We start from the raw sequence: 18678 nt of genomic DNA on the forward strand, positions 1-18678 counted from the left end.
ACAATCCACAAAAAAACGTAAAATTAAAGAAAGCGCACTAATTTTACTAAATCAAAATAATTGTTTTGCTTCATGTTCATTTAATTTAGAAAATAGCTATCGAAACGTGAAGGTAATTTCTCAAATAATTTCTTTACTAATTGGAATTTTCTCTTACAGCTTGAGCCTAAGTGTGTCGCAGGATACCCTCTAGGTGATAGTTGTTGATTACTTTTTGATAAATAATCCGTTCTTATTGCGAAATGGGAGCACTATTTATCAATCTATAATAAAAGACGTGAGGAATGTCTGTCTTTTTTAAAGACAAACATTTTTGAGGAAATATCCAAAAGGAAGTTTGTAAAAAATAATGGTTCACTGTTATTCAAATCAGCAACTTTCAGCAGTTTCTTTAAATTATTTCCCCTAAATAACATCTAGCGCTCCTAATATCGTTCGCAAATACTGCCACAAAACGACCTTCTAATTTCATTAAACACCAGAACAAGTTTCTAATCTAATGTGAAATTGAGAATATTCTGTGACTCTTCTCTTGTTCTTCAATAACTGCCACTGGTAGATTGAGTTGTTTGATTTGGAAGTGGAAACGGGGCTTTAATTAAGCCTAATGTTATCGTTGGCCTCAAAATATCCAATTATATAAAGCTAAGGGAATTTCAGTGTCTAAATTAAGACACGAGGCTGAGGGATCGCTGCCACGTAGCCCGAAATACACTTAAGTCGATGGATTACAAACTCAAAGAGTTGTTGCAATTATTTCGAACTGTGTTTCGCCAATTGGAGAGCAAGCAAAACATCATTTTGAGAGTGAGTTTTGATTGAAATTAATCAAAACTAATTAATAAAATTTAGAGAGTATTTTGCTCAAACGTTTTCTTTGTTTTGACTAAAAACGCCTTCACTTGCTGAAGGAGTAAATAGTTTCCAAACGTACTTTTTGACGAAAATGCTTCCAGTTGTAAGTAAATCGCTTCGAGCCCTTCGAAGAAAAATCAGAGTTTATTCGAGATGAACAACGAGATCGCATAAAATCGAGCGGACAAGGGCATTTTGGCGAGCCAAAGCAACTCGAAAATGTACTAAGCAAAATTGCTTTTCCAAGGAACGACACAACGGATTTGAGATCAAACGATGCAAAATCTGGCAGTTGGTGGAGGTCGGGCATTTGCAATGGGATTTGCTTTTGGCCCGGAAATATGCATATAATTTACCTCGTTGAAATTGCCCCGTTTTAACATCGGCTGCAAGCTTATTCTGCGGGAAAAATGCAAACAAAATTTATTCGTGACTTATGTGAATTAAACTGGTGAAACTGAATTTTCGGAACAATTTTTCTAGTTCTGTAATTGTTGCTCACAGGCTGGGAAGGAACTCTTAATTAGTTGCTTATAACTTTACTCCGGTTTGCCAAAATACGAGAAACTAAACCAGCAAGCAGCGACCAAAAATTGCCAAAATTAATGGCGCAGTCAACTGGTTTTCCTGATGCGATTCACCGCACGAAAATAGTTAAAAAATTAAAACCATTCTGTTCCATTGCATGCATTTTTACATTCCTGCTGCATTTGCGTGCCGAAAGTTTCATCACACCCTATGAATGTTAACAGTCCATTGAGGGATGTTTTTCCAGTTTAGCTGTTTACTATAAAATGTTGTTTTCGTCGGTTTTTCATAAATGAGTTAGGCAGTTTTAATTAAAACACTTTTTAATCAAAATGAGTTTTTGATGAAGTTTAGAATTAATTAAATAGTAATTTGTAAGTCTATCGAACACAGAACTGAATATTCTTGAATATTACAGTTTTCTAATGAATTTTTGCTTTACTAACGGGTTTCGAGCTTTTTTGCTCTCATCACACTTCCATTGTCTTACGAAGATGTTTTTGTCTCAACGTTTCTGTTGGTGGTATCTGCAACCCGTTTTCAGGCGAGTTTGTTCTTATTTGTGCCAACCGAAACTGTACGGTGTGTCATACGCTACTAAATTATAACTAATAGGCATGCAACAAAAACTCAGTTAAAAATTGGGAAAATTAGCAGCGCCTTTCACTGGTTTTGCAGTATTTTTGTTGCGTTTAACGCTTAGAGAGTGATTCTGTTAATATTTTAGTTATTTGTTGTTATTTTATCTATAATGTGGTTTGTACCCTCCAATTTGCCAATACAACCTAAACTCCACTATACAATTTGAGGGCAAATAATTGAATAAAGTGATTGGTGATACTTGATTGATTTGTAGCAAACCATCTTGTTCTCGAAGAGTGAGCAGATAAAAGATGACGTTCAGGTGGCGCCGGTAACCGGAAATTATCACCTTTTCGAGCGAGAAAAATGCACTTTTATAACATCCATTATTTGAAAAGCGATTTTTCAGTGTCGATTCGGATTGAACGGCTGCCGAGCCACGAACGTCACACTTGATATCTGCCCATCGAATATAAATTGAGTTTCTGTTCTAGTTTGTAACAGATGACGCCAGTTTAGATGGGGAACATTTCTGTTTAGTGCAGGAAGGAACCACCTACTTACTATTGGGATTTTCAGGATGCAATGGAACAAAATATGCCCACAAAGATATAAAAAATGGATTGTCATCAAATGATTCTTCCATGAGCTCTTTGAACTAGTTTTAAAAGAAAGGAGTTTACAGCAGTTTCTCCAATTGGCTTTAATAATTCACATCTCAATCAAACAGTTCAATAAGAAATTCTTTTCCACTTAATCGACGATGATGGAAACTTTGGTCGATTCGTTCGCTTGATACAAGTGATGTTGCCGGAATCGCGAGGTGGAAAACGTTGTATCGAGTTATTACTGTGAAAACACAATATTTTCGATGTAGCTTTCACGCAATCTCATCTACGGGCCTCAAATTGTATTTCGTTCTTATTCTATCGCTTTCGAATAGACTTGTCGATTCTAAGAGGAAATAATCAATCAACAAATTGCTGAAACTGCAAAGGATTTTCATTTTTAATAACGCTTTTGGTGGATTTATTCGAATTTTTGCGGAAGAGTACAGTTAACTAATGCCCCTGGTGCTTTTCAAGTGTTTCTATTTCTGGCATCTGACCGATTTCCATTTGCAAAGTTTATTCCGGAATTGATTCGGCTCGATTTCGGTAAAATATGCAGGGACCGACTGAACGAATAAAAAGTTCAGCATTATATTTTTTCCCTGGGTTTTCAATACACCAGATCCTGTCAAAAGCAGTGGTGTTGATGCTAATTATGCGCCGTCTTTTTATCCTTCAGCCTTTGCTGGCTTCAGACCCATTTTTTGTCACATTTCCCTAACAGGGGACGGTTTATTTATATGAATTGATTCCGAACAGACTTATAGGTGTAGACTAACGAAAACCTCCAAAGACAGCATTTTGAATGTTTGTGAATTGTCTGAGCCGGCGGCCTTAAATAATTAGGAAAATAATAGAACAAGCTTCGTTTGCTCTTTTTGGCCGACTTAAATGCAATCCTTTAATCCAGAGTTACGCATTTTCGAGCACTTCAAAGCCAATGGAAGGGAGTTCTTGAATTATTGTCTTTCGCAAAGCGCCCCAGTTGCTTTGCAATTCATTTGCAAGTTTTTGCTGCAAAACTCACCAAGTAGTTTCCCGTGGCTTTGCGCGCGTCAGTTATTAAAGCATTCCTCTTCAGGTAATAATAAAGGCCGTAGAGTCAGCTGTGGATTCCACTAATTAGGTCAACCTTCATGCTTTTATCCTATTAGACGCGCGAGCTGAACCGAGTATGGCATCGAAACTTAATTAGGGACATTCCAGCTGCTTCTTTGGTCGTGACTAGACGATTTTTTGATAACAATTACTAATGGACTTGATTTAAAAAGGAAAATCGATCGTTAACAGTGTAGAAGTACAGTGTGTTAGATGAGAACAATTTGAACTTTTCAAACTGGTGCGTTTTCGGGTTTGCAAAGCGTCAAAGATCCGAAAAAATCACCAAGCTCCTGCAATGTAAGCCCAACTCGTCTGTAATAAATTTTTTTCTATTTAAGTAACATTCCTTTTGCGAATGTGACTCTTTGAACTGTACATTGTCGAGATCGCAGGCGAAAATTGCATAATAAGGAGCTCGAACAAGAGCTAATTCGGGTAATTCGCTGTGTGCACTTCGGGGGACAGTAAATTTTCTATGCAGAAAGTCGGGCAGTTTTAAATTTCATTCGACTCGCCTCGGCAAAGGCCTTTTTAAAGCCATTTTTCCCCGATCTTTTTAAAGCCAACTAGCGTTGAAAGGTCTTTGAAAGTGTTACGTGCTGCTAAATGTTATTTTTGCCCGAGTTTTATGTGCGGATTTCCAGTAGCGAGTTTACCCGCCATGTTATTAGCGCTTTTGTGAGTTTAGTTTTTAGCGTAATGCTGCTGACTGCATGGCGAGAATAACATGCAAATATGTTGTGCTGTTTCATGTTGCTGGTGTTTGCCGCTAGTGAAATGCGTCGAGAATCTTCTTTCTCCAAGATCGATTTTGCTTGGAAATTAAGTGCATTTGGAACCAGATCAGATGTTTCCTGGAACAAATGCTCTAATTATCATTGGTTATAAGCGATTAATTTTTCTTAGTCGACACAGCCGAAAAACACTGGGTTTTGTTCAAAACTGAATTATTTTTTAGCTGCAAAGCTGTCAGTTTCGAACGTAGCAACGGGCGGGCTATCTTGCGTCTCTACTTGACGCCCATGGGTGCGAGTGCGACAACCGATGCCAGCTCCGTTCCGGAATGGAAATTTGGAATGGAATGGAAAAAACAGGATACCAGTGAAAATCAAACTGCAAATATAGGTGTTTTGTGCTCTTAATTCAGCTAAACAACACTGAATGAAAATTCTCAAATTCTTCAGTTTTTTCGCAAAAAAACGACGTTCTCGACTCAACCGAACGAACATTCCCTAACATCCTCATCGACCGTCCAATTGGCTATTCCTCATATGCAGTCGGCTGGAAACCTGATAAACAACAGATAATTCTAGCGTTTCCCATTTCCATTAATAGCCGTTCAACGAATGCGTCAAAGGGAAAAACTTAATGCTTTTAAGGCCAGGTTTTTTCGCGAAAGCTGATTGGCGGATTCAGAGCTCGCGGCCCTGTCATAAACACTCCGCTTTGATGTTCCTGCTAAAATCCTTCTGCCATTTTTTATTTCCAAAGTATCCGGAATGGGCTTAATCGGGCCGGATTCGCCTCTCTCTTCTTGTGCCGTTCAGATTATGTCTTTGCAGTTGAAAGGTGAACCTGATTGGCCCATTAGTCTAATTGATTGAGTTTTGCGATTGTGTGCAGGATGACCATTCACGATTCTGTGTGTTTTTTATGTCCAGTGAGTGAGTGAAGAAACTGATTTACATGCATTAGAATCATTTTGGTTGCAGTTCATTGTCAGTCAATAGCAATAAATTCTGAAAATAGTCCCACTTTTCAACCGGAACGAATTCCACATGCCGATTAATCGAATCCGGAGCCTCTAATGGGACCGCAGGTCGATAAAACAGGTGTTATAGCATGAAATGGTCGACATAGTTCGTGTTGAGGATGGTTTGCGTATTTAAATTGCCCACGATTGGTGGGTTTGTAGCACTGGAAATTTCAATTTCACAGAACAAAATGCGAAAGTTCCAGCCGACACCTTGGGGGTGAACTTTGACAAGCGGAATTGCCTAAAGTGAGTCGTTTCACCCTTCTCGATGTAGACCCGAGTGCTCTCCCTAATTACTCTTTTAGAACTTGCTGCCTAATTAAATAAGTTACATTTGATTAAGCCTTTCAGATTTACGGGAATTGCCAGAAAGAATTTGCATGCTCATCATTCCTCCCAACAAGAGATTAATTTGCTTTTTAATAAGGATAACTGGCGGCCATGAAGAAAGGAGGAGGTTTGATGATTTAATTAGGAAACAGTCAGGAGCATTTAATTCGAGGAAAATTCAATAAGCAATGGAGCTTCAAAAATATGGCTTTATTTCAATTTGCCAATAGTCAATCATTGGTCTTTAGCAAATCCATACACTTCGAAGATAACTCGTGGGTCTGCTTGCGGTTGTATCGTGAAGTAGAGGCGAACGCTGCCTTTGTTCACTTCAATATTGGTGGCAAAGGCTTTTTCATCGCCAAAATTCAAGGCTCTCACTTGGGTGATTTTTCCGCCGGGAATAACCGCATTCCAGAAAAGGTCTCGTCTGGATTCATCAACTGTGTCCGGAACAAAAATGTCTCTGATCAGGAGCATGTCATCGGGTTGCCTGGTGCTAAAATAAAAAAAAAAACACACTATTTTCATTTAGGATTAACTATGAGAGTAAACAAGGAGTCGAGAGGATGTGGGTGTAGTTTTGTTCATTTGCGACTTATTGGTTCCTTGATCAAATACACTAAAATAAGGACAGTGGTAGATAAGAAGCGAGTGGAAGGCGACAAATCAATTCTGTCCAATCTAATGGACGTACAGTTCTCGCCTCCAGAACTGATGTATCACATATGGGGACAGCGAAACTGAATCCCCATAAATGTATAAAGTAAAACCCGAACGACGATATTGGTTTTCTCGTTTACGGCAACACCTTTTGGCCGGCGATTTTCGGGGAAAACATGAAAAAATCGCCGGCCATTTAAGAGGCCGTAGTTGACAAATTGAATTTACCCACGCATTATTTATTTATCTAACGCTGAAAATAAATAAGTCCCCTTTCCGAATCGCTTTTCCCGACGAAAATATGTGCGTTCGCACACACCGTATTTTATTTTCATTAAATATTTGCTCACAGGTCTGACCATTTTGACGTGTGTAAATTACTGTTTGCCTTCGCTTTTTATTCTCCCGGAAGGGCTCGGATTGGGTAAACACGTTTAGTGACGAAATTCCGGTTTTCCTGGACAAAATTTGCTGATATCGAAAATCTTCCAGACTGGAAACGCATTTTATCTGAGAAGAACCGTACAACTTGGCAACAAATGGATGGGGAAAATACAATTTACCTGGCGCTAAAGGAACAAATAAATTGGTCAGGGAAAGAACTAGTGGATAAATGTGGCGACAAACACAGTGGATCTATGCATTTAGTTCTGTTAACAGCAGAGAAAAATGGGGTTTGTCTTGCTGCTAAGCAGCAAAAGCTAATTGGAAAAAATGCTGAAATCTTCAGACTGTCCTCGGTCGATAGTTGCTTAAAGGCAAGGAAAAACGGCATTATTTATTTAACCTTATAAAGAACGAAACTGGCTCGAGGGCCCTTCTAAATGACGTTTAAAAAGTGCCGGGTCTCGCTAAATTCGCAGCAAAAAAAACAGGCAAATACTTGCGGAAAATTCTGCGTATTTTTCCCGATGGGCCCTCTGAGGCCAAAAACCGAGACAGTTTTTGCATTTTCAGAATTTCAAAAAACCATTTGACGGATATTATTAACTTGCAATCTTCATTATCTCGTGCGGATTTTATTACGGGTAACGTGGTGTTGGGTATGCAAAGGTTGCGACGGGAAAAATCTGGGAAAAGCGAATTTGAATTTATGAGCCCGTTGATTAGGTTTGGGCCCATCAGTTTACCTGGCCCGGTTTGCAGTAAAGTTTGATTTGCATCAAGCCCGCAGCTTAAAGCGACCAACGCAGAAAGTGCATAGGAATGGCTGAATCGAGCTTGCTAGAAGATTAATGGGAATGTTTCAGAGTTTCCATACCGGCAGAAAATAATTAGTTTTGGGAATATGGAGCATTGTTGAACCAAATCTTGCACTTTTAACGTTTGATAACAAATAACCCAGAACCATTTACCTATAAATCAAATCTCCTGAGTTGGTTTCCAGAGAAGGCCGCTTTCCTCCAGGATAACGAGCGAGAAATTTTTCGGTTTCCCCAACCACGGGAACCGTCCAGGTTCCGTTAGGCCCAACATCTAAGGAAGACACCTTTGAGACGATCTTTGTCAGATAATCAAAATTCTGGCCAATTGCAACCGAATTGACCTGGGAAAGGGCGCACAATGCAACAAAAAGGCCGATAGCAGAATACATGATTCGAGTGTACTGAGTGGAAGTGTATGAGTTCGGGCTTTTTATATGCTAGCATGCTAATGGGGCAATTTTTATGCAAATGCGGCCCATAAATCGGTTTATTTTAACAAAATGAAATGAGCAAATGGTCAAACCATGTGCCAAATAATAACGGCGGCGGCCATAAATTCCGTCCTTATCGCTTGCAGTTTGCCTAATCCAAGAAAATCGATTGCCAAATGTTGCACCAATTTTGTCATTTAAAACAAATGCAGATGCTTTGTCTGTTTGGGCCAAGTTAGTGTTTTTTTCAATTGTTAACTCTACTTAAGGTATTTTAGAACATTAGTAGGCATGCAATGAACAACGGAAAATTTTGGATTTTTCCTTTAAACTAAAAATTGTATAAAGAGTGGATTAGTTAAGACCTTCGTTTGAAAAATCCAGCTCGCAGCGAACAAAAAACAACTCGGTTTTACTCAAAACTGAATTATTTTTTAGCTGTGAGCGTATCAATTTGGAACGTAGCAACGAGCAGGCATCTTGCCTCTCTCACTGACCCTTATGGGAGCGAGTGGGACAGCCGATGCTAGTTTCGTTCCTGAATGGAAAATTTGGACTCGCAATCAACACAACTCTCAACAAAACTTTATAAAATACTGGTTCTGCTTGTCGCCATACTGAGTGGTCTCAAAAATACGTGCGTAAGTCGACCATTTCCCAGCTAAAACTCGCCGTTAAAGTCTCATCGAGGAGGGAATTTTATAAGCAACGTATCTGCGTGTAGATTTTTCCCCAAAGCATTATTTATAATCGATTTGGCTGATTAATGCCAATGCCAGCCAGTCTCGATTAAGCAAGCAGTCATTTACATCTCTGCTTGGCAAAACAATCCTATTCAAGTTTGTTTGCTTGTAACTCAAATGGAAAACTAGTCGAATGGCTTGTAACAGTTGAAAGTGCCCTCGGCGCTGAAAAAAATGTATCAATTTCCTCGGGTTTTCCTCGAATTACGTCCGGCAGACACGAGCAAGAAGAAAACATCCCGCACAAATTACCACGCTTTTCGTTTCCACTTCTCTAATAAAATATCTGTTTTTGTATCGCAGTCAATTTCATTCGCTAAATTGGATGTATTTTATCGTTCAATGCTTTTAGTGCGCGCTTTCTTAACCGAACAAATAACGATTTAAAGGCGCTTAAGTTCGGATAAAATGGTCTAACTTGGATCGGCTTTGAATAGTGGACTTCACCAGTCCAGATTGTACCTGCCCCCTACTTGTAACTTTACTCGGGGATTTTTATTGAAAATTGCCTAATCTATATTGAAGCTAAGGGCCGCTTTGGCTAATGTTTCAGCCTCGTTGCAATTGGCGTCAAATTTCCTCTGCTTTACTGGATTTTTCTCAAAGCAGCAAGTCGGGGTTTTTGCAGAAGTCGAAAGAAATTAGCCTGACTTTTTAATTTGCAATTTCCCGCCTATGATTGATGGTCTGCACCGAAAGACTTGATAAAATTACAAAAAACCCCAACTGATATGCAATTTGCGTGTCATTAGTCTACATTTGCATAATTAAAAAGTTCATTATCCGTCTTCATCAATCAACAATACGCGGCTGATGGCAGGGATAATGTTCTTATGGGAAAACTCGATAGGAAACCGCAAAAATTTAACGGTTATTTAAAGGAAATGCCACAAGTCTAATGAAGCCTGGCTCTATTGAATAGTTTCGCCTCTTTGAAGGGTTGCTCTATTTTGAGGAGCTAATGTTCGCAGTTTAGAGCCGATTTGCATTCAGAACACATCAGAACACTCGGTCCGACTAGATATGGATAAAATTGATGCAAATTTTATTACATTCGCCTCTGGAAAGTGGCTTATATAACCCGTTGGCTTACTAAGGGTGGCCTAATCGATCTATCGGCTCAATAAGCGCACTAATGGCCATACGTGATCGTCTTTAGGGGCTGTCCCTATTTAACCGAACAAATTAAACGAAAAAGTCACTGCGTGGAGCAGCACGTATTCAATACGTATTGCTAATAAGCTTTCATAAGCGAATTAGACCTGCAGGACGGTTCTGTCCGTTGGAAACGGATGAAAAAAGATTTGCTGAGCCAAAGCACCTTCTTTAAAAATCCACTTTATTTGCACCAACAACTGTCGAGCGAATCCCCGGCTTTATTCCCCAACTTATTTTGGAATACAGTTAGCCAAAGTCTATTTTTGAGTGCTAAATGGATTAGGACGGGGAGGGTTTAGCGGAAAATACCCTTTTTTCCCAACTATGTTAATTAGAATTGATCTGATTATGAGTGAGTCAATCGCGTTTGCAAGTGTTTACGCGTTTTAGGGCTGGTAGATTTTTGAATCATAGCAAGTCCGAACGGGTTTAAATCGGGAGAACGCGACGGACCCCCAATTGAAATAAAGCCAGTGAGCAGAAGAATGCAAATCTAGTGAAAGACATCAGGTAGTTTCTTCATTATTTCCTTCCAATCCACGGGTCTAAGATGAATCTTGCCCAACAAAGAGTTTCTGGAAGGTTAATCCCACACAAATCACTAGTTTCGTTCTCTTTATAAACGAGCATTCGTTGCAAGTCAAGAAAACCCCCTTTTCCTCCTTGAAACCCGCAACTTCCCAGTGCAGCAGGAAACACTTTCAATCCACCTTAATGTTTTTGAGGCTGGAAAAATTGATAATTTTTTGTATTTTTCCAGGATGCTCTTGTCCTGCCGCCGCTTGCACCTGCCCAGCCTTATAGTGATCTGGTTAGTCTGCAGTGGCGTCGCAGGAGGGACCAGCCAGCTTTGCCCTGCCTCATGCACGTGCAAACCCTCGGATAAGGGCAAGCGCAGAATCACCTGCCTAGCTGGAGGACTCAGCGATCCCATTCCGACTGGWCAAATGGATCCGCGTACTGAAATTTTGGAAATTTCCGCTCCAGAAGACCGAAAGAACTGGCTGAGTGTGACGTCGATTTTYCAGGTATGAGCCAATGAKTGTTTGTTCGAGTAGCGATCATTCAATAGATTRYGATAGAATGTGRAAACTAGGATATTAAGGAGTCTATCGGCAAAGGATCTGGAACAATTTCGAAATGAACCCATTTSGATATCAATGTCATCTGAACTAATAATAATTTGTTAGAATAGCCTATAAATAACAGCGCTTGKGATATAAAACGCGACATTCTAAGCCATTAGGTGTTATAAATAATAAAGCGATTGGAGGTCGGTGTGTAGTCGGTAAAGAGCAGCAGGATATTAGCRTTGGATAATAAATAATATTATCCGAATCTAGTGCGATTAGGGCCAATATGATTATAAAGTGTTGGAATTTTCTTCTAGACAAATGATACATTGGTCCGGGAGTTTCAAATTCCATCGACTTCCATCTATAAAACTCAGACTAATTCATCTTGGGAGCAGTTTAAAAGCAATGAAGCATCTAAATTTGATTTCAAAATTTAATGTTAAATAGAGCGTGCATTTTCTTGAACAATTCAACAGTTTTCATTTTTTCCTCAAACAATGTGCATTCTAGCGCAAAAGCTGTTTTTTTTGCGCAAAAATCCGTAGACCTTTTTTTAATCCCGATTGAATGCAGAACATAAAAGGATTTTTGTTTGTGCAAAACTATAGGCAGGCACCAATGTTTTTCTGAAAGCTACCACTGTTTATTAGAGCGTTAATTGTCTCTGCAATCCAACGGTGTACATTTTTTAAGCCGAAAACTGCGCATTTTTGCTAAAAAAAACCCTAAAAGTTTTTTGTTTCCATATGAAACTTGAATTAGAAAGTAACTTTTAGTTGCGAAAAAGCCATTGGCGTGCATCATTGTTTTTCTAAAAACTGTTACTGTTAACTAGATAGTTAATTTTTCCTGACGGTAAATTCAACGGTGTTTTTTTTAATAAAAAACTTCTTTTTGCAAAACTACCCAAAGATGCTTTTTTATTAGAATCACAAAACAATTTTTGATTGTGCAAAAGCCATAGGCGTGCACCAATGTTTTTGTGGACGCTTCCACTATTTAATAGAGCGTCAATTTTCTCTGCAATCCAACGGTGTACATTTTTTTAATAGAAAACTGCGCATTTTTGCAAAAAAACTAAAAAAGCGTTTTGGTTTCAATCTGAATGTAGAATCGGGAAATAACTTTTAGTTGCAAAAAAACCATTGGCGTGCACCTCTGTTTTTCTGGAAACTTACTGTTAGAGGGTTAATTTTCTCTGACTGTAAATACAACGGTTTTTATTTGTTGAATAAAAAACTGTGTTTTTTTGCAAAAAACCGAATGACGCTTTTTTGTTGCCAGTAGAATGCAGAATCACAAAACAATTTTTGATTGAGCAAAAACCATAGGCGTGCATCAATTTTTTCCTGCAAACTACCACTAAAAAACGGAGCGTTAATTTCCTGGGGCAATCTAACGGTTTTTGGCAAAAAAACTCAAAAAACGGTTTTGGTTCCCAGCTGCATTTAAAATCATAAAAAAATTTTCATCGTTGTCACTCTGGACTGTTAAATAGAGTGACAATTTTCTGCGACAATCCAACGGATTTCATTTTTCAAATACAAAATTGTGCTTTTTCGACAAAAAACCTAAATAGTTTTTTGTTTCCAATTGAATATAGAGTCAGAAAATAATTGTTATTTTCGACCAAACCATTGGCGTGCACCGTTGTTTTTGCCGGAATGTACCACTTTTATATAGAATGCTAATGTCTGAATATCAATGAAATTGTGCAGTTTTGAAAAAGCAGATAATTATTTTCTTCCCGGAAAAATCCTTATCTTCCGCCGTTGGTTTCGCCGCAAAGAAACAATGCCTTATAGTGTTAATGTTCTCGGACAATCCAGCAGTTTTATTTTTAAATCAAAGCCTGTGCATTTCAGTGAAAAAACCGAAAAGAGCTTTTATGTGCCCAACTCAATGTTGAATGAGCAAATAATTTTTGCTTCCCGAAACACCATTGGCGTGCCCCGTTTTTCTTTTCAATCGTTATATATAACGTTAATTTTCTGGGACAATTCACCGGTTTTCATTTGTCCTTAACCAAAACTTGCACTATACAACTCCTACAAAAACGAAGTTTCAGCACAAGAAATGAATTTTATTCCAACGAGTAAATAAACCAGGAATTTCGAATAAAAATCGCCCTGCAAAGTGAAATCCAGCCTCTCATCTCTTAATTTAATTAAATGAAAATTTAATCAGTCCCCGATTAGATTTACTTCTTTGACTTGGACTCCAGGTAAAACGCGACTAGTTTCAATCAAATTAAGCAGCTCTAAAACAAGTTGGCCCAATTAAGTTAATTAAAACTCCTAATTGTTGTTTCAGCATTTCAAGCAGTTGGAAGAGCTGCACATCAGCAACTCGAATGTGAATCAGATCAGCATGCACGCGTTCTGGGGCCTGCCCAGCCTCCAGGTGCTCAGTCTGAGCCTGAACAACATCAGTGCAGTGTTCGATCACAATTTCCGCGGTTTGGCCAATCTAGTGGAGCTCAATCTGGACGACAATCGGTTGGTGGCAATTCAAAGTGGCTCGTTCAAACATCTGACTGAGCTGCACGTGCTGAGCATGCAGAGGAACAAATTACGCGAACTCATGCCCAAAGCTTTTCTGAAGCTGGCCAAGTTGCACACGCTGAAAATCAGCGGGAATCAGTTCGAGGAACTGGATCCGGAGGCTTTCAAAGACATTCCGGTAAGTTTGGCCTAATTGTGCGTTCTTTTCTGTCTGTAAAGCAATTAGACACACAAACCTCTTAGGCAATTGAATAAACCTGCAAAGTAACAGGGCTTGTGTTAAATTGCTCGGCAGTTTTAGGTATGCAGCTCCCGTTAGGTATTGCACTGAACATCTTGGGCAACTTTTCGAATTTAATTATATGTCTGGAAAACGTTCTCTGGGATTTCGTGACTGTCGTAATATTCTAGTTGAAAAGGAACTAACTAACAGACTTCAGTTTCCGTATATTACGCTGAATCAATTTTCCAAGTAGACGCATTCAAGCGAACATTGTTGAATCGGCTCTGGGAATGTTGGTAACAATCACGTTTATTGTGAGCGTTTGGAAATTTCCCCTAGAAACAGTCCAACGGGGACTCAGATCTTGGCATAAACGCCTATCACATGATTAGGATTTTAAATTTTTCCATATTCAAATAATTCCAAACATGTATATTCAGGTTTCTCAGCACGCATGCATCTAATGTTTGAGATTATGCAGAAATACCGAATCCATTATAAGGGCCCCTCTAAAAAGCGATTATCCTGATCCTTTTCCTTCCCCTTAAGCGTAAAATAGCGACGCAAGAACTCGATCCGCATCCGGAGCCAAATTAAAAACAAACACTAAAAAATAACGACACATTTATGTTCGCAAAGGATTTAATCAACAACAAACGACGAGTATGTTTAATTATATTGACGTAACGTTTGGAATGCAGATGGCAAGTTTACAAGTGCTCTAGATTTTTCTTTGACTATTGATCAGATTGCTTTGGAGAAAAACCTGCCTCACTCTACTAGGGTGTATTTTGAACATTAGCCAAATTTAATCTTCTGTCTAGTCTGTTGCTGGCAAAATACTTTTAACTCCTTAAACCGCCTTTACGCTCTACTTTTCAGTTCCTCTTTACCATCTTCGTGCAAAAATAATGCATCCTGATAATCCCCAGTAATTAAAATTGCCATTTCAAGAGGTAAAACAATGACAGTTGTAACGAAAATGTATAAACCAAATTGAATTTTCCGCAAGAAAGTCTGTGAACAGTTTTAGACAATCTTAATCACTCTGTCTAGGCAAAATCTCGCGACAAAAACACTGCCTGTTTCGTCTTACTCCAATTACTTCATCAGGCTTATCAAATTGAGAAGTTTCGCTGGCCCAAAACAACGTCCTGATTTTATTATTAAACGAAGCGGAAAGGTATTTTTCTTGCAAACTGGTATAATTCAGCAGCGCCACTTTTATTTCAGACGCGTCCCGACAGATAAAGGAAACAAATTGGTACTGAAATTATTTCCATTACGGTTTGGTTTTTTTTCCTATACAAAACGCCCCGAGTGTATTTATCAAATGCCGCACAGTGGCGGAGGAATGTGCAAGAAACTATTTCAATAACACACCGGACTAATAAAATGTTAATAAATCCGGCGGCTTTAAATTCGTTCGCGCTTAAGCCGATGGAAATCTGTTTTTAAACCGCATTGACCGCTCAAATACCCCAATTTTGCCTTCTCTTGCTCGGTCGGAATTAGTCAATTTTTGAATAGGAAAACGAAACCGCTTAACCGATTTCTGGCAAGAAAAAATCGATCATGGTTTTGAAATTTTTTATAGACGAACGTATCAATTGGATGAAATTTGCCCAATTTCGATAGAATTCAGGTCATACATGTATTTGCGTAATTTGCTGCTTGTAAAGTCAATTTTGCGACTTAAAATCGATTATAAAGGTTTGGTCAAGATGAAATTCATTCCACATTGTGTCACTTCTGAGTTATAAGCTTTTTTCAAAATTTGAACAATGTTAATGCGAGTTTTCCACTTGGGCTTCTACACATTGAACGTGAAAATGTTCCTACTAAATAAATCGTGTCGCTAATCGGTGCGCTTTGAATAAATTCTATCAATCTAAAAACAAACTGAAGAAAACGTATTTTTTCAATTTGTTAAACTTGTTCTTAGTGCAGAAGTCTGAGCCGAAAAAGTTCCAAAAATACTTGGGAATTGCGTTGTAATAAACAATGAAGATAGTGCGAACCTCGCAAGGAAACTCGACCAGTCGAACCTACCAACTTCTGAAATAATAAGTTCATTTGGGCTACGCGATCGTGCTCTATGCGCTCCTTTGGACACCCGCGCAACACCCCGCTTCCCTCTTGCCCAAACTTCCCCAGGCCTTTGGCAAACAATTTGAGCACATTTTTGATTCTTTCGCTTTCGACCTACGAGCCAACATGCCTAATTTCGGAAACCGTTTTCAACTAAAGATGGCACTTTCCGACAATTCAGGTTGTCGTGATGATTTATTTGGAAAATTAAATATTTTATCTGTTGGGTTGTTTGAGTTTTCGTAGTAATTGATTTAATTTAATTGTAATTTAATTAATTTAGTCCCTTTTCGCTCTGTTAATGTTGGAAGTTGACCAAAAATCGTCAAGATGAAACCTTTTTTTGATAGAATATTTCAGTCAATCCTCTGGGAGTAATTCGCAGAAATTAATTATAAAATCTGAGCAGTCAATGTCTAAATTTTCCCGGAAAAATCACAATGTTTTAAAACTATTTTACACGCTAAATTAAAGCTTTTCATCGTAAGCCGCTACCAGTGCGCCTGATAGTCGACTCACAAACTCTCTGCTTAATCCCACTCGAAGGACCAAAATTCTGATAAAACGCCCGACTTTTGTTGATATTCAATTTGTTACTCATCAGTTTCTCAAGAGATTTGCCTCCTGTTAATATATTTGCTTTGGACCCATTTTCGACCTATTAGGCTGGGGAGCGGCCCTTTTGCACGGTGAAAGGATGTATTGAAACCAGCGTTGATAAACTATTAGCCGAAAAGTTTCCAATGTTATTTGTTGCCGCGACAAGTGAATTGTTCCGATTTTGCAACAGTCGAGCAGTTCTCAAAAGTTGGCAACTTATGAGCGAGTTTGCTGAGTTTTATGGCTTCAAGCAGAATAAGTCGGCATTTGCAAAGTTTGGCCGTGCACTATTTATCGTCTATTAGAGCGCAAAAAAGTTGACAGTTCACACATTCGTCGACAAGTTAAAAATGCTTCGGTTGCGAATTTTCCGCCCCGCCCCCATCGAAAGATCCCCCCTAAATAAAATGCTTTCGGTAATAAATTCCCATTCAGTGGTTGTCTAATTTTGGTGCAGTTTCAGCTGGCAACCGTTCGCATATTTTATTCCGGGCGATTTTTTTTTGTTTGCTGGTCTGGAACACGCCATTTGGAAGAACTGACTCAATTGCCCATTGTGGTAAACGGAAATTTAGTTCCGTGGGTTTTCCAATTATTAGAAATGCACCTGCTGCGCTTCCAATAACTTTATTAAATCCGATAGGGACTTATTAGTCCGGCCTGCATGCGAGCAGGATAATCGAAAAACTGACGTTGGTTATAGTTTCCCGATCGGGTTTTCATTTTTCTGCTAATCCGATTAGTTCTACTTCTACTGCATTGCATTCCTTTGCAAAAGGGCATTGTCCAATAAAAGGGCAAAATGCTTTCAAATATGTTGTAAAACGTTATTTTCTGCTGTTGTTATTTCGTTGAAAGTAGCAGGATGTTGGCACCCTGAAGATGGCAGCCACAAAACCCGAAAAACTGGCTGGTTTCCAGAACTTTGTTAATTTGCTCGCTTCCACACACATCTCGAACATTAAGTTAAACCCATGTAGAAAATAAATTTTCCGTAAACCGTATTAATAACTGCGATCGAGTTATTTATCGGGCAAAAAGTCGTTGCTGTACGACGTAAATTCAGCTCTGGAACTGGAGTTACCAGTAACTCATCTTGTTGTATCGGGGTTTGATAATAAACGCTCGCTAGGAACAAATTAAAGCAATATGGGGGATCATAACGGGGTATTTGAATTAATTTTCGCCAAACCTCGATTACAACCACACTGGTCGATATCGGTTAGGAGTCGATGGAAAATTGCCGTGCGAGAGATTGCAAAATCGACCAGTAATAGTAATATCTACAGGTAAATTGCGGGGTTTATTTGGGCGTTGGTGCATGAGTTGGGAAAATGCTGCTCACTTGGCAACTTTCTCACAAACTGTTGTCACAATCCTCTCAGATAATCCGCGTGTACTATTTGGAAAAGCAGAATGGAGAATCGATTCGACTCAAATGGGAAGAACCGCGTTTCATCTAATTTATGTATCGGGAAATAGGGGCGCCGCACAGTCTCGAATTTTTGTTCATCCAGCAAACGAAGCGAGACGGAATCGAGGAGGTTTAAATTCAGTTCATCAAACGTATTGGTAAAGCAAAGGGAGGAAATGTGAGAAAATGAAACGAGATTTAGTAGGAAGCTGGTTGACTGACCAGGTTGCCGTTCCTGTTACATTTCCGGCTGGCTAATAAATCCAAAAAGATCGCTTTGAGCTGGAAACAATGCCCTTGCACAAATCAGGATCATATTGGCGCTTGCGAGCTGCTAGATGGGAGTTTGTTAGCAAAAGCAATGGAATGGGGGAATTAATGGAATTTTTGTGGCACTTTCGGATAAGATGGCAGAATTAGATTCTTCGGCGTGAAAACTGTGTGAAAATTTCAGGGGTCTGTTTCAAGTGCACTGACTAAATGTGCGCGTGAACCCACTGAAGTTATTGAAAGTCCAAATCAAAATAGTCATTTATTGTCTTTATACAGGGTTATTCATGATATACGGCACGGAAGTTTGCGGCTAAACCGTTTGATTTTTAAAAAGTATTATTCTATGAGTTGTCCGACCCCTAGCGAGCGCACATTTTAAAAATATTTTCGTAATGTACAGGTGTATATTATTGCATTCTTGGATTCGCTGAACGAAATAAGTGTCTGTTTTAATAAGGTTTATAACACCTAAATCTTAAGGTTTTTTAAATAATACGAATTTAATCTAATTTTCACGTGTCAAATACTTTAGAA

General features: G+C 38.9%; 2 protein-coding genes across 2 annotated transcripts in view; one reads left to right on the plus strand and one right to left on the minus strand.

Moving 5' to 3' along the window:
- LOC109538517 (leucine-rich repeat-containing G-protein coupled receptor 5) overlaps positions 1-18678 on the plus strand; it is a gene marked incomplete in the record, with an annotated part of 39375 nt that overhangs the window by 13128 nt on the left and 7569 nt on the right. The window contains 2 exon segments of the mRNA XM_019905768.2: positions 10725-10991; positions 13353-13721. Coding sequence (XP_019761327.1) covers positions 10725-10991; positions 13353-13721 — 636 coding nt within the window.
- LOC109538648 lies at positions 5955-8052 on the minus strand. Its single transcript, XM_019905996.2, has 2 exons — positions 7782-8052; positions 5955-6262 (listed from the first exon to the last, which is right to left on the minus strand). Exons 1-2 carry the CDS (start codon positions 8018-8020, stop codon positions 5998-6000), a joined length of 504 nt encoding a protein of 167 aa, XP_019761555.2. The 5' UTR covers positions 8021-8052; the 3' UTR covers positions 5955-5997.

This window comes from Dendroctonus ponderosae, unplaced genomic scaffold (assembly GCF_020466585.1).
Source record: "Dendroctonus ponderosae isolate FM_Combo_2020 unplaced genomic scaffold, Dpon_F_20191213v2 Dpon_F_20191213_3, whole genome shotgun sequence".
NCBI lineage: Eukaryota > Metazoa > Arthropoda > Insecta > Coleoptera > Curculionidae > Dendroctonus > Dendroctonus ponderosae.